Raw genomic sequence first — 24795 nt, 5'->3', positions numbered from 1 at the left:
TCCATCCTTTGAGAGGAAAACGGGAAGTTTTTGTAGAAACCATCATTTTAATTTAACAAAATTGATTAAAGAAAACATCCCACAGAACTATGTTATCCAGTACAATCAACATTTGTTCCTACCTTAGCAATGCTGTATTTATATTTGAAAAAACCCAAAGACAATTCATAATGCTAAGAGGTGTTGAAATGCATACATAGATAAGATGCCCGAATGTTGTGGCCAACAGCTTGGTCAAAAACTGTTTCTTCTGCTTTTTGCCTGTGCTGTGTATTTCAGCAGGTTGGTTGTGGGACAGACAAAGCTTCCCTGAGCTGTGGGTTTCAGCCAGCCATGAGCCCAGGACATCAGCTGTGAATAAGTGATCCTGCTTGTCCAACGGGGTAAATTTAGGAAGAATCTTTGTGAAAGGCTGCTGTAGTGTAATTTTTTTTCTCCCAGCTTTAACTTTCATACATCAAGAAGATCCTCCATTTGAAACATTTTAGGAAGTCTGAAGGGTGGCTGCAAGATTTGTAAGCTGGTCTCAAGCAGAGCCAAGGGCTGCATTACCAGGTTTCCTGGCTCCAGCACTTTAAGTTTAGCTACTTCTGCTTTGTTCAAACATGACCTCAGGTTACAACTTGTGACTGGGGAAAGCATTGTGCAAAGATGCAGTGCCACATTAGCACCTCTTCTTTGTGTGTGTGTGCTTGTTCTAGAGAAGTATTTGGAAATAGTAACAGACTGCCAGACCTGTACAGCTTTCTAGAGCCAGTCCTGCTCTAACTCCGGGTGCAGTTTTCCCTTTTAGACCTGCTGTATATTAAGTGTTTCTCCCCAAGAGAGACCCACCAAGCAGAAAAAAGGTAGACTGGTATCTCCACAGACAAACAGCATTCCCTTGTAAACTGCCTACAGTGCATAAACAGTTACTGCTGGGTGTGGGGGAAAAGGAGCTAAAACCCAAAGAGTGCTTTTTCCATCCCAGTCTCCAAATATATGTGTCGGTGTAATTCAGTGGGAGACAGCAGCATGTTCAAGTAAGAATGTGCCTCCATTTGTCCTCCCAGGTTTTCAGCACTGCAATGGGAGCACAAGAAGTGGGACACTATGAGAAGTGGGTCTAAGGGGAGGGATCTGGCACGAAGCCGTGGCACTCACTGGGTGTTGCGTTGCTGCTCTCTCCCTAGGAACGTTTGTATCCGCTTTCACCGTGCTGTGCGGAGCCCGGACTGACCTCCCTGACAGGCACATGTGTTGTGTCTTCTGGCTGAACATTGCTGCTGCTCTGATTCAGATCCTGACAGCGATCGTGATGGTTGGCTGGATTATGAGTATATTTTGGGGGATGGACATGGTCATTCTTGCAAGTAAGTACAGCACACTCACCACCCTGACTTCTCTCCATGGCCGTGTTACCGAGTCCCACCTAATGTCCTTCCAAGCCACTGGACTGTACTGTAGGGAAGAAGAGCCACGTGATGGGCTCTGCAACTCCGTGAGAAACACAGTAGGCAGAGAAATGGCTAAGAGGGTTTGAATGGGCCCTGTGACATAGTTGGTAGAGCCTCCCATCCCACCACATGGGTTACAAACTTTCTTTTCCCTTTATGAAATGAAACGTGCAGGAAGGGGGAGTATCCCCAGCACTGTGAACTCTGCTGTCTGAAGCCCCTTCTGCCCTGGTTGCATCTGTTTGAACGAGAAAGACCTTCCTCCCTTGTGACTCCAGCTGCATCTCTGCTGTTAGAGAGACCTTTCTGAGAGGCTGGTTCTGCTCCCAGGGCCAGCTGTCCCCAGAAAAGCCTTGGGGACTCTCCTGCACCCTCCCTTTCCTCCCTAGAATACATTTACCCAAGGCATTTTTTTTTTTTATGTTTCACACCAAGTCCTTAGGTGAGCAGAAGTGTTTAGGTGCTCCTAGCTGCTGGGTGTACTTCCCATACACCCCTTGAGAAGCCTCTAAAACATTAGCCTAGGTGAAGAGGAATCCTTTTTTTAAATGTACATAATTTAGATCACCCAGTTAGTATAAATCACCAACCCAGAATACTGCCAACTTTTATCTGCCAAAGGCTTTTGCTGGTGTAAAAGTTGTATCATGTCTCCTGTATTGTATTGCAGAGAATTGAGATGACACTCTCATCTCACCTCCAAAGCCAGAAACAACACACAGTTCAGGCTGCTGATGGCATCTCCAAGACCCTGCTCTCTTTACAGGGGCTGGCAGAGGCTGATGGGCATTGCCCCAAACCACCCAGGTCTGAGATCTTTCAGGCTGACAGGACAGGCAGTTCCCCAATCAAGCCCTTCTCCTATCTTACCAGCACCTATTGCCTTTTGGTTTGGAGGGGCTCCACTTTGTCATCTCTGCTGATGACATCTGTGGCTGCGTTACAGAGGAGGAGAGAGGATCTCGGGAAGTTGCCAGGAACCTGCCTAAAGATGAAATGGATGAAACTGAAAAAAAAAAAAAGGCAGAAGACCAGTACACATTTTCAGCTGCCAAACCCAGGGGTTAAACCCTCTCACCAAACCACCTTTTAATTTCTGAGCCAGCTTCAATTTGCAGGCTGAGTTAAGGGCAATCCCCACACAGAGCAAACAATGGATATTAAAAACCTGAACATATGCAAGGCAAAAGGCAAGGGTGAAGGCAACACTGCCCTTTGGTTTCCCCTGCAAACTGCCTGCCACATTTCCTTCCAGATGAACCTGCAGAGCAGGGGTAGCCCAGGTTATTTCTGAGGATAAACTGTGAATGGGTGTACATCTGTGATGTGTCTTTAATAATCTGCCCAATTTGTGTGTAATCCCATAATTGTGTTCATAATCATTTGCTCTTCTGCTCTTCCTCTGCTGGACAGCCTCCGTGTGCAGTTTGCTGTCTGGCAGGACCCCATTCTGCAGTTGTGGGGAGTCAGGAAAGCATCTGTCCTGATAAAGAGCTACATCTGAAATCATGACTTGCTTTTCTGCATAGTCCTGTTCTCCAGGTAGAGGGGTTTTGTCTTAGGAGGCTTGTATTGGTTTTCCAGTTTGATTGTTGGGGAAAACCATACAGATTGGAAGCTATTTCTCACATCTGGCTGGACCCCACTAGTCTGAAAGGCAGAGCGTGAGTGAGCAGCATGTGGTGGGAATGCTCAGGTCAAGAGGTTCCCAACCACGGCACAATATTTCACCCCTCTGGTGGTAGTAGAGAATGGTGAGAGGAGACAGCACGTCTTATGTTCACCAGCATCATCTGACAAGTTGCAGCCCTGGGCAGTTTCTTGCTGTCTCATTAAATAGCTGGTTTTAAGTTTACTTGCCATGCAGAGAAAATAATGGCTAAATAAAGCAGCTCTAGGTTGATGGAGAATAAAAAAAAAAATCAATTTCAATTGAAACAAAGAACAGAAGTGATCAGTTGCTGCTGGCTGGATCAAACAGCCCTGTTAGACCAAGAGGGGTTCTTATTTTCATGTTAAAAAAAAAAAAGGTACTAACTTAAAAAGGAAGCCATGTTTGAAATGCAAGAAATAAGGTATTTCATCTAAGAACACTGCCAGGAAACAGTTTGCTTTGGCTGGGTTTTGCTTGTGCACAAGCAATTTGATGCAGTGGACAGAAATCATACACCATTGCAACTTGAATCTGCAGATGGAAAATAGTTAAAAAATACAAAACTACCGGCCACCTCTAGTCTCCCTTGCCTTGCAATGGTCTATTCCATGCATCCCTGTGAGGGTGCCATACTATTTGGATGGGCTAGAGGCTGGACACAGCAGGTGGTGTCTAAGCTGGTGGGGGCTAGCAGTGAGGAGAAGGGTGGGAAACAGCTAAGGCTTAGGGACTCCACTCAGACTCTCCCTAAGGGATGAGTGCCTCACTCCCTGGATTAGGGCCTGCCTGTCTGTTAACTGGTAGATAGCTGGGAGAGAATTAGAATCATAGAATCACTAAGGGTGGAAAAGACCTCCAAGATCACAGTCCAACTGTTAACCCGTCACCACTGTGTTCGCTACTAAACCATGTCCCCGAGTGCCACATCCACATGCCTTTTGAACAGGAGGCTCGTTGCAGCTTTTCATCTTCAGTGCTAATTCTCAGCCATGGAAAGGGGGAGCCTGCTCTGAGGATAATGTCATACTGTCTGTAATGAGGGGAAAAGGAGAAGAATTATAGGCCAACCAGGTATACTTCAATTCCTGGAAGAAGTAATCAAGTAAGTGACTTGCATGCATTTAGAAAATATAAAACATCCCCACAAAGTCAACCTGGGTTTGTCCAGAGCAAGCTGTGTCAGACTGATTCCTTTTTGTGGCAGAGAGATTCATTTTGTCTGTGGTGGCAGCAGTCAGCCATCCCTTCTGACCTTCAGGTGCTGACGCGATCTCACACAGCATTCCTACCAGCAAGCCAGGGAGACGTGGCCTGAGTGAAAATGCACTTGAGAACTCGACACTAAATGAATTTTCCTGAACTAGAAAGATATAAAGAGAGATGTGTTGAAAGGTCCCTCCTGAATCCAGCTCTGCTCATTATTTTAATTTGTGGCTTGACGATGGACCAGAGAAGGGGGTCACCAGCCCCGCACCAGCAGTGGCTGGGGGGACAGCTGGCACAGCACAGGCAGTGTCTAGATTCAAGTAATTTGAAGAAACGGCTGGAAAACAGTAAGTGCTACTCAGTAGAGACAAGCCCAAGACTCTACAGAAGAATTAATTGACTCCATAAATACAGGGAACTACTTGTTTTTCAGCAAAGGATGTGGTGGCTGCAGGGAGTCACAAGTGGCACAGGAGTACGTTGCTGTGGAGGGAACAAACACTGCCCAGGCAGGTAGGAACAGAGCCTGTAGGGAATTAGCTGATCCCCTCACCTTTCTCTGCACACATAAAGCTGCTGTGAGGCTTGTGGTCAGCTTTGGAGTCTGTACTTCATATGGAAAACCTTAAGAGAGTCCAGAGGACCATAAGACAGCAGGCATGTTGATGATGAAGATGTTCAGCAGGCTAGTAAATGTGAGGGCAGCAGTTCAGCCTAAGACAGACTTAAATAACAGCAGGGAAGATCTGTGTGGAAATTAGGAGACATTTTCCCTCCAGTAAGGTCAAAATGCTGCAGAGGTGGGATGGCAGGATCTGCCCTCTCTGCTCCTAGGAGACTGCAAGAATGAGTAGATTGACTTCTGTCAGGAGCAAGGTGGGACACGGGAAGAGAACAACTGACCTCAGAGGGTCCCATCCAGCCCTCATCTCCTGTATGGTGCCCTTTAGCAGAATAATATCCCAGAAGGAAGATTAATTGAATGCAGTTTTGCTGTCACACTTAATTACTTTTAGCAGCACCATGGCATGGGGCATTTTCTCTGCTAATTTAAATGAATTGCCAGCTGTCCCCATTTGACGCCACAGATATCTTCTTAGAGCAGCCTTTGGGAACTGTCCTTCGCTGTACCGCTGTCTGAAGGCAAAGGTAGGTTAAAAGGAAGAACTTAATTATTGTGCAAAAAAAAATAAAATATTTGGACTCTCCCCTATCTGCTGCAGATATCCAGCTGTCCTCAGTGATGGCTGGGCAGCGCTGCCACACTGTGCTATCTTCAAACCCCTCATCATGTCTGCAGGGATGAGGCATGGAGCTGAGGCAAAACAGAGCTAATTAGCTGCCAAGGCCAATTGGAAAACAAGCCTCCCAAGGCTTTCTGGGCAAAGTTCCTTCTGCTGTAGGCACACCTTGTCCCCAGCCCACGCAGCACACAAATTCATTGGCCACATTGTGCAGAATGACCACAGTGGAATGGCCTTTCCAGGAACTCCCTAGCTGCTCAGAGCCCATTATAACAGGTTGTGTACCATTTCTTGACAGAAATGCCAGAGAAATAATATAGTAATGTCACACTGAGGTGGCACAGGGGACACAAGTCAGGGGCTGTTTGTCCAGGCATTGTTTCGCCTCTAGTGAACACAGCCAAGAAGTCAGGCCTGCTTTCTGAAGGAAGCCCTCAAAAGCTCAGCTTTTGGCCTCTGAATGAACAACTGCCTCTGAATGCTTGGCTGCACCATCGCTCATGGCTTCACTTCAGCTGACTCCCAGGGGCTGATTGCCAGCCAGTAGTGAGAACTTACCTGTAATTATGCTGTCCACTTGTCACTCCTTTGCTAATTACAGTGCTCAGACCCTGCTAGGAGCAGCAGCAGATGATTGCACAGTTACTGTAGTCCTGGGCTCTGAGGGACTTTGGAAAGCATCACTGAGTCCCTCTGCTCTTCAGGGCCCCTGCTAGGGCAGGTAACACGGCTGCCCTGGGAAGGAAAGGGGAACAGAAGGCACTTAAGAGACTCAGAGGATAACAGCTGGAAGAGAGAAGGAAATGATGAAGGAAAATCCGAGGAAAAATTGCCATCTTAGACCTATTACGTGTTTTGTAAAAAATCTAAATAAAGCTGTCCCCCAAACTATGGCTGAGGAAAATAGTTGAAATAAATACCCTTTTTTGCTGTTTCCTACCAAATGCTGTAGTGGGGCAAGTTCTTAAAATATTGTAGGAATGTTAAATACCACCAGGGTTTGCAGCACCCAGACATGCTGAGGCACGCTGTGGTTGTGAGTTACCTGCAGGCACAAGCAAACTCATCAACAAAACTGCCAAAGGCTTTGGGTGTAGTTTTCCAAGCTCTCGGACTGTGAACAACACACCATGTGCCCTCTGGTACACCGTGATGTCTTGTTCACTGCCTCTTGTTCATCCTTCAGTGGTTTGCCTTCAGTCAGACCCACGAAATACCAGTGTCACAGAGGGAAGTGTGTGAGCACTGCTCAGAGGTGTTACTCCAGCCAGCCTGTCCAGCTCAGAGCCAGTGAACTGGAAAGCAGATGAAAATTTCCCCATCGTCTTTAAACAGGAGTCCCAAATGAAATGATCCAGTTCAAGTACAAAGATTTTAAATAATGTTTAGCCCTGGTGTGAATGTCTGATGGTAGAGCAGCTGTTCTCTGTTTATTCTGCAGCCCCAACTTGTTCATTCTTTTCTGGTTCTCCATGTGTTTCAGATATATCATCTACAGTTACATTTCTCCCTCTCTCTTTCTTTCATGTTCCTTTGCCTCCTTTTGTTCACCATCAAAGTCTCACAAGGTAAGTTTGTTTCTGTTTTTCCTCTTCCTCCTCCTCGCACCCTGTGGCAGCTCCCCATGGAGAGCAGCGAGCATCGGCCAGGGCAAGCCATCAGGAATTCCCTTTGGCCAGTGCTGCCCGCTCCCAGCCCAAGTCCAGCCTTGTGCCTCTACGTGTGTGTATCCGCCTGTCTCTGTGTCTGTCCTGTGGCTGCAGAGCCCCAGGGATGTTGAAAATCTTCGCACACTATTGAAATGTCCCTCAGGCTGCCCCAAGGGCACCCTTGGAGCACAGCAGGAACCCGGTTCAGCCTTGAGAGCATCCTGAAGCCACCCTCTGCATGAACTCAGTCCTGGCAGGACAGGCTGTGCACAGACTGGGTTCTTTTTGGCTCAGTCTTACATGCAGTGGTTTACAGAAGAAGTGCAATTTCAAGTAAACTTGATTAAATCAGTGACTTTGTGCACAGACGAACTTAATCATGACCCCAGAGCTGTCTGCCCTACAGACCTACACCTCAGCTGGATTGCAGGTGAAGCTGCTTCATACAGAATAGCTGCTCCTATGCAAGAAATGCAATAACTATTTTGAAATATAAACTATTTAATAAGTTAAGTCTGAAGTATCGTAATAAATAGGTTTAGCATAGGACAGGTAATTTTTTGGCTTACTTTGGTCACATAAAGAGAGACACAAGCTTGGCCACTATAACTGTCTTCCAGCCAGCTTCAAAACTGATAGCAGGACTGAAAGGATTTCTTAATCCTAATTTTCTTATGTCTCAATAAAAGGCATGGCTGTGTAAGCAAGTTACTGTAACCATAACTCAGCTGCTTACTTGAGATAAAGATTTATGGCAGACCCCAACTTTCTGGTCCATGGGGTTGTTTTGGGTTTTTTTTAACTATGCTCCCTAAACAAATTAAACCCATGCTGTAGACAAGCCTATATTATATGTTTCCAGCCAGCTCATCTTGCCTTCAGAGCTGACACACTTAGAACATAAATGCATGAGAAATCTCATTTTGCCCCCTAGAAAAAGCTCTTTGAAAGAGATGAGAGTCTTTCTGTTCAGCTGCACACAATGGGCAGCGATGCAGTTAAGTGTCATTAATCTGCCCCTTGTGCCTGTTTAACAGCAGGAGATCCAGACTGCCAAGGCTGGGTGAATGTGTGGATTTTTTTTCTAAAGTACAGCAAAGTTCATATGCTGGAGTCAGTTCTTAGTTCAGCAAAAAGTCCTTAAAGATATGGGTTCTGGCACCTGCTGGTATTTTGTGTTCAGTTTTTTTTAAGGGACTTAAAACAGTCTGACATAAGGGTTGGAAAGAAATATTAAAAAAGCATCAATGGAAAAGTGCTTGAAGAGTTAAGCATTCTTCTGAGATGTGAAATTTCAGACTTCTTTGAAATTCAAAATATAAAAATGACAGGCTACTTACGTTATTTAATGTAAGAAAAAAACCCTCTCCAGATCTTTAAAGTTGAAAGATCTTTTCTGTGGCAGGCAGTGCAAGTAAGGACAGTTGGTTTGCTTCTTTAATAAGGAGATCTTTTGCATTGATACTATCATAAAAACAATCCCAGCTTCTGTTAAAAGAAAAGCACGTAAAGCTTCTGGTGCAGTCACTGCAACCATCTAAGAAAGTGTTAAAAAATTCAGTATTTTTCTGATTATCCTCTGTCAGCACAAGAGCTTGTGTGCTCTCCTATTGCCCTTCCCTGCCCTAGCTCCCTCCAGAGAGAAGCAGCTGTGTCCTATGGGATTTGCAGCCTCCCCTCAACAACTATATGCAGTAAATAAGCTTGGGCCCCAGGACCCTGAAGAGCTGTGATGGGCAGCAGGACAAGCTGCTTTGGGCTTTGCAACATCCATGTGGCTGCAACACAGCAGGGATCCCAAGGGCTTCACTACCTTGGTTGGGAGGTGCAGCAAACCTCGTGGCCGCAGGAAGAGGAGAGGGTGTGGAGGAACAGGGATCCAGGCAGTTCCCAGTGCAATTGGTTTTGCTGCTGAAAAGCTCAGTTTTCTCCAGGCCTGCTGGACAGCCACTGTGCCCTAACAAAAACACCTATAATGCTGCTGGGCTGGAGAAAAGCAAGTGCATAACAAGGCAGTGAGAATATCATTAGGGGAAATGCTCACAGAGGGATCTTGAGGTCTGTGTTTGAAATTTGACAAGTCAGCCTGTGATTAAAGGCTTCTTCTCCAAGAGGTGTTTGTTCACCTCTGCGAACTGCAGTGCAATTGGTTGCTGCTGGAGAACTCTGTTAGCAAAAGCTAGCACAGGAACAAAAAGATGGATAGAGGAAGCCAGCCTCCTGCTCTGAAAGGACAAGGTTCAAGCATAGATCACAAGTAGAGATGTGTCAGATGCACAGCCAGCAAAGTGCTAGGTCAGCACTTGGGAACAGCAGCATCTCTGGAGCAGGATATAAGGGCATACATTTCCCCTACACTGCAAAAAAAACATGCTCTGTAGAAGTTTTAGGTTATTGTATAGGTTGTACTGGAATTGGTGACTACTGGTACCTGCTGTGCTTTTATAATCTCTTCAGGCAGATGTGCCCCTGCCACTGCTGGGGCCAGGTGGGTGCTGCAGCAGCAGGGCTGGCTGCCAGCATCCACATGGCCATGCCCAGGAAGGTGGCTGCACCAGGCAGGTGTTGGCTAGAGCAGGGCAGGGTGGCTTGCTGGGCTGAGGCTGCCCAGGGCAGCCTGGCCACAAGGGGGGCTGTGGCAGCCCCCCTATTTTCCCACATGGCTTGCTACTCCTGGTAAACTAGGCTGGTGGCTTTCTCACCGAGTGTCCTCATTAGGAATTAACTCTAATCATGTTCCCTTCCCCTCCCTCCTCACAGGCTACAAGGAACAGGGGATCCCACAGCAGCTGTAGTGGCTGGCACAAGTATGGTCAGAGAAACACGGCGAGAGATTTCCTTTGGCAGCTGTGGGCCTTGGAACTTTTTATTACCCTTTGTCTCTCTTCTTCTTCCTTTTGTTTTGTTTCCTTCTGTTTGAACCTGGTTCATCTGCCCGTCCAGCGGAGCGGAGATGCAGAGCAGCCGGTGGAGACTTGCACTGATCCCACTGAGCAGCGGAGATGAGGCAAGCACGGCATGGGTTGGGACTGGTCCTGGCCAGCACGTGGTGGGCAGCAGATGAGGAGGAGGAGGAGGAGGAGGACGGTGCCAGGAAAAGGAAACACCCTTGGTGAAGGATGCACCTGGGCAGGCAGCTGAACCGAGGCAGTGGGAGGTGCTGCTTTCCCTCTCCTCCCAGGGGGAGGTCACTGAAGACGTTTTGCCTCCTTTCTATGCTCACTGTTAAAGGAAACTGGCTGTGAACATCAGCTGCCAAGGAGCTGTTCATAGATACATGTACAGTGTGTAAAAGCCAACCAGTGGTACTTTTTTCCCGCCCCAAGATTCCATCTTTGACTGCTTTGCAGTAGTGGAGGGTTCAGCACAGCCTCCTCTGCTGTCTGTATATACGATATTCAATGAAGTTCTGTCCTCACAGATGTCTTGAGAAACGTGCTTGCTGTAAATCGTATTGTACTGCTGAAGTGATCTGGGGGCATCCCCTGCTTCCATCCGCTGCCACCATGCAAAGACCAGACCTCCCACCAGCCCTGGGGAGACTTTATCCAGCAAGGGACCGGTGCCCCGCAGCTCCTCTAGGGTGGCGGGTGCAGCCACGTGCTGCCAAAAGCTTCTAGTGTGAGACAATACTGGGGGAGCCAAAACCCGAGGCTTTTCCTCCCTCTGAAAGAGACTTGCTGGCAGTGTCTCCATGATTTGGAAATGGATCCCCTTACAGCGTGACGTGTGCTCCTGGCTCAAGCAGTGTCCCAGCTCCGCTTCCCTGGGGTAAGTGCCCAAAGCTCGAGTATCACGACCTGCAAACCAGGTGCTCAGCAGCTGTCGTGGTTGGAAGGCCCATGGCCAAATGGGGTAGGGCAGTGTTTTCCTGGTTTGAACACGCGGTGTGCAGTTACATTGGTCATCCAGGTGGAGGGACCCCTCTGATCCTGGCTGGTATTTAAGCAGGGCGAGAGGAGCTCAGCTTGGTGGGAGTACCTGGCTGCTTTTCTACTTCGGCAGGAGGATCCCTGCTGAAACAGGGCAAAACCAGGCTTCTGCTCGCACCTAGGTAGGGTCCTTCATCCAGAGGAGCTTCATACAAACCCACTGCCAAAACTGGGAGCCACCTGACCCACTTCCACCTCACTGCTCCTGCCAAGTGGGGTGACAGCAAACCCCTCTGTCCTACAAGCTCCTGGTATGATGGTTTGCTTTTAACACAGGTCTTGATTTTTCATGCAGAGCAGATCCCGTGACCTAAAACAGCTCCTGTTGCAAAGAGAGCTTGGGGTGTCAAACAGCAGCAAGTGCCCCTGAGCACGGGTGTCCTCTTGCTAGGCAGAAAGCGCTGTTCTCCCCACGCTGTGTGTTTAATCCTCAGAGGCATGGCAGGGGTGCACTGGGCAGGACAGCTGCCCACCAAGGCTGGAGGAGAGCCCTGCGCTGGGCAGGGCACATGTCGGTGATGCCCCCAAGGAGCTGGTGGCATAAGAAGCTCCTTTGGTGTTTTAGTGTAAACCTATGGCTTAGCCTCCCTACAGCCCCAGGTGTTCTCCTGAAGGAGAAAGTTTTTTCCCAGAAAGTTTTTTACCTGCCCAATGCCCACACTTCGCTGTGAGCCCACAGCCTGTGGAAAGCAGGCACCAGTACCTCTCTGCTCTCCCAGCTCAGGAGGTCCTCCTCCAGGGTTAATGATAAAGCATCATCCATAGTCCCAACTAACGTGTGGCAGGACAGGACCCCTAAGCTGGAAAACACCTTCACAAGCTGCTGCTGTCATCAGTGGGAACACTTGAGAAGCCACCCAAACAGCTTGCCAGCTCAGCTGCAGCGAACACAAGGACAAAGAGCAATGGTTACCCCTCAATTTTGCCAAAACAGAATGGCTGGTTCAAGAGCAAATGCCAAATGTTGCCTAAGCATCGAGTTAGCTGTGCTGTGGTGTCAGGATGGGTGTGCAGGAGCCTCTGCAGATAGGTCATAGATAAAAGAAATCAGGCAAAGCCTTTGGGTGCAGAGTCTCTGAAATAGGAGCAGCCAAGTGCAGCTTAAGAACAATTTCTTGTGGTGCCTGTGAATTTGGATTCACTTTTAGAAGATAGATTTAAACATGAAGTGGACAGGCAGTGCAGGAAACCTCAGTCTGGGCAGGATTAAACAAGCTGACATTTTCACTGGGCATTAAACTGCCAAAAGTCACATCTTGTGTGGCATCAGATGTCAGAGCAGCAGCTGATGCCCCAACCCAGAGATCCAGCACCTGTACAAAAGCTCCCCTGGGAACAAAAGGGCAGAATTAGCTCCTCTTCAGCATCACCAGGGTTTTGCTGGCCTTCCAGGTCACAATTGGTGCTGTCGATCTCTGTGCTCTAGTGAGGATGGAAGAATTGGCTTACTTCAGGAAGGACTTGTATGGAAATGCTGCCGTCCCCGGGATGGCTGCAGGTCTCCAGAGAGCATTGCTTCAGTTAGGTCTGTGTGCTGTCTGCATTTATTGCATGAGGGAGTTTGGTACCGCAGTGCAGCACTGCGCAGGAGAGGTGAGGGATTTATAATTTACTTTCAGGTTTTGCTCTATAATTTTCTTATTTTTGACCTTCCTATCAAATTGGTGAAGCCAAGAAAACACTCAGCGCACCATTTAGGAGACTCTGAAATCTGCAAATGACACTCAGGACAAAAGGCCTTATTTCTGCCTGTTGTGGTGATTTGCTTAATTTATTTTAAATTAGAAGCAGACAGATTCCCACTCTTTACTTTAGGACAGGAGCAACTTTATAGATGGGCCTTGCTATCAGACAGCAGGCATCCAATTGCATTTTCCCCAAAGCTGCCCCACAGCAGTAATAATGGTGATAAAAACCTCTGCTTTTTTCAATAGTCCTGATTAAAACTAGCACTGCCAAGCTCCCCCCAGCCCAGGTGTGAACAGCAGCCTCAGGCTGTGGTGAGCCCCTCACCCTGTTTTCAGGTCTCCCCATGGCAAGTACTGGGGAGCTGCAGTGAGCTCAGAGGCTGAGCCTAGGGCAGGGCTGGGGAAGCTAGAGGGGAGGACCCTGGTGGTCACAAGGGGGTTCTGCTCAGTCCCATCTTTTATATCACACCCTCCACAGTGACTTGTTTTTCCTCCTCTCATAAAAGGCCAGAGCTTTGTGCCAGGGACAGGCCCAGCAGACCCATCCCCTCAAGGGGCTCCTGGTAAGCCTGTGGTGGGGAAGCTGGCAGCAAGCTGGAGGGGTGTGTGTGGTGCCCACAGATCACGCACTGATGAGAAGAGCCACACAGTGAAGATACAGGTATGAGTGCCAGTTTGGAGCTTTCCCCCATCAGCAATTATTTTCTTTCTCTTTAGGGTCAAATTAGTCACCCAGCACTTTTACACCTCTTTCCGAAGCACTGCAGAGGGAGGCCACCTCTTCTGGGACAACACCTCCACCAACACCAGGGCTGGATAACTCTCATCCTGATTGCAGGAGCTGTGCCATGAGGTGCCACATCACTACTGCCAACCAGCCCTGCCTCCTTGCCAGCGCAGCCAGAGGTCACAGCCCCGAACACTTCATCTGGTCCAAAGTGCATGGCACCCAGCTATCCCAATGCCATCACCTGCTTTAGATGTTTTAGATGCAAATTTTACAGCTAAAGAGTGATAGTGGGTAACAACGAATAAATGCAGTTGCTTCACTCCCATCTGTCAGCAACACAGAATTTTCTGCTGCTCTTTTCTGATTGTGAAAACCAGGTTTCTCAAAAAACCAAAAAAAAAGGGCTTTAATGAAATAGTTCTACGGTACTTGAACCCAGACGGGCTGAACAGCTGATTTACTAGTCACTGGAAAGCAATTCCAGGTAGGACCAAACCAAATGTGTGTTTGAAATGTGTGGCCAGTCGAAAACCAGTTTCATCACTCTGGGCCAGCCCAACCATTCCAACACAGAGCACATTAACACTTTTTCCCAGTTTGTTGGTGTTGCCAAATCCGTCTTTACCATGGAAAAGGTGCTATGGCAGATGACCCCCACTCTCCTAGCCCTTTGCCTGACTAGCTCGGCATCGCTCCCAGCCATGGCACACATGCCTGGAAATTGCAGCCAGGAAGGTCAGCTGGGAATGGCTCTGGCATGCAGCCATGTGGTAGGGAGTGTTTAGATGTGCCAGGTAACCCCATCTGTGCCACATCCTGTGCTTCCCAAGACACAAAGCTGCATGGTCCTCCCTACGTCCGTTTACTGTCACACATTTTATTAAAGATCTTTCAGTTCTACTGGAAATTGCCCCTTGTCATAGTCTAGCCTTGAGTATTGTGCCAAGCTCTGTGGACAGGAGAGTCACAGTCCCAGTATTCTTTAGGGGGACTGTTTTATTCCACCCTTGCCTTGCCTCCTGCTTGTTTTGGGATGACCCTGCAGTTCATGTACATGCACATACTCCAGCCAGGGTGTAATTTATTGCTATTCAACCCAAACTGCATCCACTGCAACACACCACCAAGAGTTCATTTAAAGCCCAGATACAAGGAGACCTATAAGCTTGGCTAGATCTGATATTCCTCCCAGTTAAAAGCAGTGGCTTCTCCCACATGCTTGCTAACCATAGTGTAGTAACACGGCCCTGTACGTTCTAGCAGACTTCGCTTCACACTCGCACACACTTTGAGGCAGTGCTGCAATTTATTTCCCAAACTGGCACTCAGCATTTCCATCCCCCTGAGGGAGCAGCATGCTGCGAAACCCCAGGTCACAGTGGCACCAGCTGAACCAGGCTTAATTACAGTGAATCCCACTAGAGCCCATGCCACCTACAAGCTATTCTTCCTCCTCTTGTCATCCCTAAGCCAAGCTAAAATTCAAATCCTTCTTCTCTTGCACCCACCCATTGACTAGAGGAAAGCGGAAACACCCAATCCTCACTGCTGCAATGGTGCAGTGGGAAGTGGAAGGCTTCACTTAAGCTCCAGGAGTGGCAAGGCGAGAGTAGCTGAATCCATCTTCCAGCTCTAAGGATGCTTTCAGCAGGCAGGTGAGAAGGAATGGAACATTTTGGCTTGGGATAAAAACAGGGGCTCACCATTACCAGCACTGCCTGGAGGTGATGGCAGCTCTCTCCCAAATACCCAACAAGCGATCTCACCCAGACCCACAGCCCCGCTTCCACTCACCACACATAGACACAGGCGCTGCTCCAGAGGCTGGGAGGGGGATAAGTTTTCCATTGCTGGCTCAAGTCCATGTTCTCCTTGGTTTTGGCCATGCATGGGTACATCAGATTTTTCCACCCTAGGAAGGAGGGAGCAAGGGCCTGCCCACCTGTGTCATTTGCACCCTGCTGGTGAGCCCACCTTTTGTTTTCGCACCGAAGCCCAAACTAAGGGGTTGCCGAGGACCATTTGTATGCCTGTTTATATCACCAAGTATTGGATTGTGACTTCTCGTGTTTTGATACTGTGGATATTTTTTTTTTTAAAGTTAAATATATTCTATTGCTGGACAGCTGGAACGAAATGCAGAGTCTTTTTATGTAGCCTGGAGAAACCCCATCAAACCCTGACTCACAATGGGTCCTGGTCCTCCTCCCACCAGCGGACATCAGCCCACACCCACATCACTTGAGGAGAGGAGGTAGGGACCAAGGCATGACTTTCTTAAGCAATTTAGGACCCAGAGTCTTCCAGGGGAGCAGAAGGCTAGTGAGGAACCTCACCTGCACCTCTGGAGTGGAGACAAGGGAGGGGGGAAAAGGTACCCTATGTTCCCCTCTGCACATGCCTACCAGCAATCCCTCTTGACTATGTTTTCTTTGCTGTTTTAACACTTTAATATGACTCCAGGCATATTATCCCTGCTCTCCATGAAGAACAGCCCCTGTGCTGCTGGTGGCTTGGCCACACACACCTGAGCAGAGCAGACCTCGGCAGGCGGCAGAGCCATCGCAGGGGAGCTTTCTCAGGAAAGGCAGCTCTGCTGTGAGGGCCAGCAGCTTGTCAAAACACACCTGTACATTTGAACAATCCATACTTCATGCTCCCTGCTCCTCCTGTGATGTACAATGCCCCGAAGTGCCGCTGCTCTTTGCTCCCTCCCCAAAGCCACTGTGGGTGGGGAAACAGATGGGAGATCCCAGCTGGAGTCATCAGGCCTTGGTTGTTGCTGAGACAAGCAACTGTCTAAAGTCTCTAAGCAGTTGTTCATTCATATGAATGTCTACAGCCTAGTAGTTTTGACCTCAAACATTGGCACACAGGTGGTTTCCAGGCTGCCAAGTTTCTCCTGGTCCTGCTTGGATGCCCTACCTCTGTAGGAGACTCCTGCAAACACAGGGTTACACAAGCAGCTTGTCCCAGCTGACCCCCGTGCAAGAGACCTCCCAGCCCTTAGGAGGGCAAGGCCTGCAGCCATCACCCCATCTCTAGCCCAGACAGCATTCATGGAGGATAGGTTTCATCCGCCTTGGATAATACTGCCCAGATGGGATAGGGCAGCCTCTTGTTCCACCAAAACCTCAAATCCTCAGAGGACTGCTACACTGCCAGAGGTGATGTCAGGCTGCAGGGAGTAAGCCCTGAGCACATTTCTCTGTGCCATATGGGGCTACACAGTCCCTCATACACCCTACAGCCCATGACTGACCCTCAGCTCTTGCTGACCAGGGTGGTTTCCTCCCCACTGCAGCGCCTTGGCTCTCCCCATTCCCTGCTCTTAACAGGGAAGGCAACACTGTGGCACAGGGCTTGGTGGCATCCGCTGCCCACCCAGAGCAGGTCCAGGGCTGGCCTCCCTTCCCAGGTTCCCAGCCTTTCTGAGAGGCAGGGCAGGGATGAAGAGGGATCCTGGCAGTGCAGAGGGAAGGGGGCCGGTGGAGAAGGTGAAAGGCGTCTGGGAGAAAATACAACTGTGCGCGTGATAGTCACCCTCCACAGCCCCAAACACAAGGGCAGATGTTGGGAGATGCTGCTTGAGAGATTAAAATGTGGTTATCCCTGTCTCCAAATTGCCAGTGCAGTGCAGTGCTCCCCATTTGCACAGGCTCGTGAAGGAGGAGTGGCAGGAGGCCAAAGCCAAGTGTGGCCCTGGAGAAGGGGTCCTGGAGGGGACACCCACCCAGTGAGGGTGGGGGAAGTAACCATTGGGAAGGTGACAGCACAGATCCCACTTCACCCGCCCTGGCAAGCAGTGCCCAGCACAGACCTTCAGTGACCTCTTGACCCGGTGTCATCAAGGGACACCCCATGGCACCCCACTGCTGGGCTGAGGGGACAGCCAGTCCCACAGCACCTGTCCTTAACAAGAAGAAGAGGGAAGGGGGAAGGATGCAGACTGCTGCTTGCAGCTCAGCAAGGCAACTGGCTGCAGCAAGAGCATTGGAAGCGTGGAGTCCACCAAGAACCAGCATCAGGAATAGAGCAGTGCAGAGCATGAGACAGGTCGAACCGGGTGGCAGGTCCAGCCTGGAGGGCTGCCACAGGACTCAGTGGGCCATCACAGAACTCAGTGGACCAAACTCAGATTTGGTGCAAGACCAACAAGAAGATTCTTCTTGCATCCCATGGCTTTGAGAGGTCTGGCAGGTGAGACAGAAACTTTCTTTCCCTTTCCACGTCTTTCTATTTAAGCTTCGCTCCTCAGCATGTGAAGCACTTCAGGATGAAAACTGATATATAGTATTATGATACTATTAATACACCCATGCAGACATGCTATCACGTGGCAAATCCACTAGAGAGATCTAGAATAATTATCTCAAAGAGATTTCTTTGACACCCTGCTAATGGAACCATTTCAGAAGGGGAGGGGGAAAGATAATAAGCACACAAATGGAAAGTTAAAAACTGGAGCTTAGTGCAGATAAGCCATGGGGAAAACCTCCATGCCTTATCCTCATCCAAGCACCACCATGGGAACAGGTCTCTCCCTCGCCCCAAGGAAAAGGCATCTCCAGCAGTTTCTCAGCCCTGCAAGCTGTTGACACCAGTGTTCCAGGGAGTGCTCTGGCATCAGGAGGCAGAAACCCAGGAGGTTTTCAGGGGTTTAGAAGAAGCAGAGAGGCAAGAGGTAATGAGCACAGCCTGCAGCTTCTGCTGGCTCCTCAAACAAGCAACAGGACCAGCTTTGCTGCAGCAGACACCCAAATCCCTGTTCTGAAACCAGACAGTACCATCACCCAGAAACCCATGGAATGGGGTGACTGGCAGGTTCCTGGGGCCCTTACCCCACAGTATGCTGGCCCTTACCAGAGACAGTAACCAGCAAACACTGAGCTCCTGAAGAACTGGAAATGCCCAACACAGCCCTGCTCTGCACTTCTCCAGCATCCTGTGGGTAGGCAGAAGCCAGATGAGAGCTGCTCCTGTCCCCCCAGCCAGAGGGAGTACAGCCAAAGCCCATGGCTGCCCTGCCCCAAGTCCCACACTGCATTCCTGGGCACCCACCTCCTCCACCCAGCCCATGGCCCCAGGGGAGGCACACAGCCACCACACACATCTCACCCTGACTTCAGGGGCACTGGCTCAGTCCCCAGCCCAAGAGCAGAGCTGGCCCAGATGCCCTCAAAGCACAGCACAGCCCTTAGGGGTCAATCCTCTGTGCACCCACTTGGTGCAGCACAGCAATGGTGGGCCCAAGGAAACCCCCTTTCCAGGAACCACCGCACAAACTGGAGCAATTACTCTCCTTTTGCACTTACAGCCTCCCCAGACCAAACTCACCTTCTCAGGGCTACCACACTGCTGGGATACATTCAACCCTGCAGCAGCTCTTGCTGAGAGCCACAGAGGGCTACAGCCACAGCATCAACAACATTCCCTTGCTGATGGGGAGCAGCTGAGGCTTTCTGCATGATCCAGGGCTATCAGCAGTAACCAGGTGTGCTTCACATCAGGCCATCTAGGAGAGTTCGGGCTGTCAGCTGCTGTTACACCAGTGAGACAAAAGTATCTTGTGCAGGAGGGCTGCTGCTCACCCCGATGGGGAGCCACAGTCTGTCCATCAGCAGCTCTCACTGGTGGGCATGCAGAGACATGGAAATACACCACCTGGATACTGGATCCTTTAGAGATACACAATTAGAAAAGCATAATTTCAATTGTATTCTGTTCAAACTGTCTGATCAACCATTTAAAAAAACCCATAATGTCCATGCAAAGGAGGGTTATTACAAGGTATACATGTACTACCTTGAAATCTCAAAAGTCATGCAGTCCAAATACACATTCGGATCCAAATGCAGCTATAAGAAGGTAGCACCTGATCCTAGAAGCTAATATTACAATTACAGGCTATTTCAGAGCTTGTTTCCACAGGAAAATTGCAGCTGCTGGAAAAGGATGTGAGCTGCAAGACTGGTAGGAGTATATGCTTGTGTCTAGGGCACATTAAGTGTGTCCCCAGAGGAGGTGAAGATGTGTCAGCCAGAGTATCCATGCACTAAAAAATGGCATCAAACACCATGTCTCCCAGTAACTTTGGACTGGGAGGCTTTGGTTGACACACTTGCTCAGTCCTGCTTGCCAAGGTGGGCAAAGTGAGGGGGGCAAAACCACCACCAGGCTGAACCCTCCAGGGAAAGCTGAAATGCTACCCCCTGCAGCAGGAGCCCAAAGGCAGCCCCTGTGGCAGCAGTGATTCCTCCACCAGCCCTTGGCACAGGAGCTCTGGCAATCGCTGGCTGACATGGAGCAACTGCCATTGAAGGGGAGGTTTGCTGCCTGCTGCCCACCTGCCCACTTCTGAGTTCCCCCTCATGTGTGTGCAAACATAAAGTCTGGCTCCTTTTCACCACCAGACATTATTCCAAATATTAATACTTTAAGCTATGTTTATATCCCTGGAGGGATGCAGTCAACCTGGTTTTGCTGGCTGCCCCTCTGAGGTGCCTGCACTGCTCTGAGCCCACAAAGACACTTAATGTCAGAGCCGCAGCTCCCACCAGGAGCTCAGCAGTGCCTTGCTCATAGTTGTGCCAGATGTGATGCTGCTCCTGCTTACAACTGCGGACTGAGGCTGTGTGCAGCTGTTCCACCTGGAGCCTGGAGCCATCCTGGGGCACAGGTGGAAAGCTGGAGGGTGCTGATGCACCTCCAACCCCACTGAGCCAGTCTAGTTCAGGAGAAAGTGGAATTAAAGGCTAAGGCTGACTCCAAGGCCTCTTCAGTTTCTTCTCCAAATGGAGAAGGTCTGCTCTAGGAATCTAATTCCCTGGAGGTCTAATTTTAGAAAATGGCTGTGTCTGCTGGCTCTGGCCAGAATGTGCTCCCTGCCTTGCCCAGCCTGACCCCTCACCTCTGCTCTCCCCACTCCCAAACCTGCCAGGGCAGGTTATCCACCCCAGATAGGGGTAGTGAGGGCAAACGGGCATTGCACTGACAGCAGTGTGAAGAAAGGCTGTGGGCTTTTAAGGGATGAGTCTTGGTTCCAGGCCAGCCAGATGGATGCCAAATTCCAGGCTTAAATTCTGTTTATTCAGAGGCCTGCCTGCTGTTGAGCAGCCAGACTGGGCAGCACAGGGATTAGGAGTCGTCAGGGACCACTGTCCCTGCAGCGACATTGTACAAGTGCTCTGGCAGGCTCAGAACAGCACAACCTCCCTTCTGGGCCCTCTGCCTGACACCCTCCAATTCCCTACTGGCCTCCCCCCGAGGACAAGGCTGTTTTGATGGCTGAGGAGCTGCAGTTGCAATCCCTTCTGGGCAGGGCTCATTTTCAGAAGATGATGAGCAAAGTGGCCACTGTCCTACCTGTGGCTGGTGCAGCTCCAGATCCACTTTGCTCTTGGGTGTGAAGGACAGAATAGCACCAAACTGCCCTGCGGATGCTCTCTAGGCAGCAACACCTGTGGGATGGACCACAGTGGCATGCAAGCACTCAAGAGGCATCTTTTCTGACCCTCAATCATCTCTCTGTACACCACAGGGACTGTGAACCTTCTTGCAAAGCCATGTCCCATAGGAAAAGGAGTTGGACATGTGCAAAATGTGCCAATCGCATCAAGACATGTTTGAAGTGCTTGCTTGGGGATGATGAATTGTGGGAGGAAGCACATGGCATGCAGCAGAACACACCCATGGGTCCTGCCATCTCTCCTCACTGATTTGGAGGCATAAAAAGAAATGAAGCATGAATTTAGCACAGCGAAAGATACTGCACTGATAGTGGGAAATGTATTTTAGCCACAAATCCCTTACAAAGGAGGAAACACATCTGTAGGATCTCTATCTTGCTACTACAGACTCCTGTTGCTTTTTCTTCTCACATTCCCTTATCCAAATCAAAGCCCACTTTTGTAGCTCTGTGAGCGTGTCCCTGCAGGAGGAGTCCCCGGGTTCATGTCATGGAAAGCACATATAAACCATTTCAGAGCAAAAGCCCCTCCTGACAGGAAGGTCGGTCACTAAATATTACTTTCCTTTTGTTTCCTGGTTCTGGTCAGCTGTTTGAGTAAATAATTTGTGCCTCTATTTTCCCTTTGTGCTCCTTTGTCCAGGTGGTTTCAAGTGTAAGATTTTTACATTAGGGAAAATGTGTTTGAACACCCTGTCAGTAGGCAATGGGGAGTGCTGGCCCCAGGTGTTGCAGGTCTAACATTATACACACTGTGTCATGAATGACAGGAGGCACAAAGTCCCAGCAAACAGAAAGGACTATCTCCAAGCAGGAAGCAGAGAGGTGCCAGCAGTGGGATGAGCTGTTGGGGCCCAAAAATTGTCCACAGTATCCCCCAGAGCTGTCCCAGATGGGATTTACTCAGGAACATCCTCCGTGGGTTCTCTTGAGTGTCACCAGCAGCTCTCCTGTGCTCCCTGGCTGCTCCGGGGTGGAAGCACAGTTTTATCCTGGAGTGCTGCAAGCAGGAGGAACCACCGAGACAGGTCCCCTAAGGATGAGGAGAGAGGTAGGGGTGGGAAGAGAACACCTGCCAGTATAAAAGCAACAGCAGCCCCTGGGGCACCTCCCAGAGCAGTAAATCCCCACATAAAGCCTTCCTTGCCGTGCTCCAGTACCTCGCTGGAGACACTCCTTGTGGTGGGTCAGGCACTGAAGTGCAGGAGATGGTACAGTCATGTTCCCAGCCCCACTCTGAGGGTGGGTGAAGTGTGTTTCCAGGCATGGCAGGTCATCCCTGGGGCCCCAGGTCAGGTGGGCATCTCACGCTGCCACAGGAGCAGAGTGTGACCACATTCATGCAATTGAAACCATCTGGGAAAAAGAAAAACCAAACCAGCTGACACTACAGGGGGGCTCTGGCCGCTTCCCTCATTTCCAGGGGAAAGGTTTTAACTTTTCACAGTAACGAAGAACAAATTTGTAATTGGCAAGGCCAGGGACGTGTGAGTGGGAAAGCTGTCTGTCCCTCAGTCGGACAGAGGGTTGGGAGAGGCGGGGGCGTCCAGCCCTGGACTGCAGGGAGGGGAGATGTGTTTCCCCAGCTTCTCCCCGCCAGATGCAGGAGTCTACACCCAGGAAGGGGATGTGGGCAACACGAAGCCCTTCAGGCTCCGCCCTGCTCCGGCGGGGTCCGGGACGGAACCTCTGTTGGGGAGGGGGTTTATTCATTTTAACGACCCCCCCAGCTCCCAGTGCGAGCATCGCCAGGCGACAGGTCCCAAAACTTCAGGGGGCTGAGGGGCAAGTCTCAGAGCAGCGACGCCCGGGGTGCGGGCAGGGCCGGAGAAAGCATCCCGGACAGCCCTGGGATGCACACACCGTTCCCGCGGGGAAGCGCTCCCTCTCCCGCACAGCCCGCCGGGCTCCAGCCGCCGGGGCCGCATCGCCACCTCCCGGCCCTCGGGGGAAGCGCCGGGAGCCCCGACCCGGCCCCGGGCAGGGGGTGGTCGGCAGGGGAGCGGGGCTCGCTTTTTAAGGTAGGGCGGAAAGGAGCAGCCCAAGCACAGCCCTGTGAGGGGCCTGAAACCCAACACGAGCCCTCCCCACTGGACTCTGGAGGGTGCCCCCAGCAGCACCCCCTCCCAAGCCAGCAGGCCCCTGGAGGTGTCAGGCACATCCCCATGAGAGAGTGGCTGAGGGGAAAGGCATCCCCAGGCCGACAGCGACCCCTCCACACTCGGATGCTATTTGGCCGTCCTGTCACCGCCCTGCTAAGCCACCCCTGCCATGGTGCCCCCGTGTTCTCCCGGCCACGCATCCCCTGCAGCACCACAAAGGCAGGAGCTTTCCCACCCTGGCAACCCCTCACTCCCACTTTCCCCAGCTGCACTGGGCAGGGTGACATGGGGGTCCTGAGTGAAATCCAAAGGGTCTATTGCCAACTTCCAAGCTGCCAGAACCACCTTACCCTGGGGCAGCAGTGAGGGCTTTCCAGGGGGAAAAGCCCATTACTGGCAGCACCAGCCCCAAAATGTGAGCACTTCATCACTCCACACCTTTGCATAAGAGAACTGTCCCTGGTACAGCTGGGATTCCTCCAGTCTCCTCACACCTTCAATTTATGGCCAGCAGTACTTAGGTAGTCTTAAATAGTTTAGGACCCTCCTTCTGAGGTCTCACTGCTCAGGCAATGCAATCCCCTCCAGCCCTTTCTCAGGGCAGTGGCTCTGGTGGGGGGGGGCCTTGGCAGGGGTAAAATCCCTCTAGAGGGGCTTCCCAGAGACCCCCAAACCCCCACCAGCTTGTGCTGTGAACAGCCTGGAACATACAAGCCTCAGCCCCCTATCAACCATCACAGTAAAATCCTGCATTTTCAGAGGTTGCCACTCCCAGTTGGCCCCCAGCACCCCCTGATTTATAGTTGGCTCTTTCTGGCAAGTAGTATGTAACAAGATAATGACGAAGAAAGGGAGCTGCCCCCTCCCCACCTATAGTCTGAGTAGCCTGCCTTACACCTCCCAGCACTCCTGGAGATGCTGGGAGGCTCTGTTCCGTAAGAGTAGAAGCCTCAGCAGTGTCTAGTTCATTTTGTTCCATTATTATAAGTGCTGTCCTCTCTTCTCTATGCTGAGTTTATGAATCATTTAGTTTATTAATCCCCAAAGAGTCAGGGAGCCCTAGGCTTTGTTTTAGGGGGTGCAGTTAAGCCAGGTGGAGGGGCAAGCCAAGCTCTTGGGAAGGACCTGCCCCTTCCCAACCCCGTGCATAAACCTCAGGGTCAGCAGATGCCAGCACTCTGTCACAATGAGTTTCTTTCTCTGGCTTATTTCCTTTCTGTCTTCACCGTGATGTTGTGGTGTTTCCTTAACTCTCAAGAGAAGTTTTTGTAGAACAGGGTTGAGGTTCTTATTCCTTCCCTTCTGGTTTTGCATTTCAGAGTGCAGCTGGGTAAGTTTTGGAGGTTTTTGTTTTTCTCCAAAGTTAGGAAGAGGAGTCACATACCAGAGAGACTCTCAGTGGCCCACAAAAACTGGAGCCATAAGTAAAACACTGTCGGAAAAGGTGCTGCAGGAGTGTGCATGGCAGCCAGACAGGAAACGTGTTGGCTTTCTCGCAGCCCACGAGAGACCGCTGGTGCACGGAGAGCAGCCTTATTTCATTTATACTGCCAGCTCTACCTCCTAGAAACAAGAGGTTTCTAGTCTTCAAGCAAATTCTACGCTGGGTTTCTCCTGCAGTTTGTTTTAGGGGAGCCATGGTAAGCCAGGACTGGTCCCCAGGCCGCGCTGCTCCTGGGGGTCTGG

The 24795-nt window shown here is 50.3% G+C and overlaps 1 protein-coding gene across 6 annotated transcripts in view; it reads left to right on the top strand.

Annotated features, from left to right (window-relative positions):
• The window catches only part of STUM (stum, mechanosensory transduction mediator homolog), a 48004-nt gene extending 32333 nt beyond the window's left edge, over positions 1-15671 (top strand). The window contains exons 2-5 of one of the 6 annotated variants that reach the window (XM_017812906.1): positions 1173-1352; positions 7100-7108; positions 10136-10960; positions 13527-15671. In XM_017812906.1, the coding sequence (XP_017668395.1) occupies positions 1173-1352; positions 7100-7108; positions 10136-10173 (227 nt within the window). In that variant the 3' untranslated portion in view covers positions 10174-10960; positions 13527-15671. Of the gene's footprint in view, positions 1-1172; positions 1353-4064; positions 4142-7099; positions 7109-9949; positions 10961-13526 lie in introns of those variants that run through there. The other 5 variants (XM_017812905.1, XM_017812907.1, XM_017812909.1 and 2 more) reach the window with 5 other exon arrangements.
• Positions 15672-24795: the final 9124 nt, after the last annotated feature.

The sequence above is a fragment of the Lepidothrix coronata genome, unplaced genomic scaffold, assembly GCF_001604755.1.
Source record: "Lepidothrix coronata isolate B3197 unplaced genomic scaffold, Lepidothrix_coronata-1.0 Scaffold38, whole genome shotgun sequence".
In the NCBI taxonomy this organism is placed as follows: Eukaryota; Metazoa; Chordata; class Aves; order Passeriformes; family Pipridae; genus Lepidothrix; species Lepidothrix coronata.
Note: the sequence above shows the minus strand (reverse complement) of the source record. Positions and strands in the feature narration are given on the sequence as shown.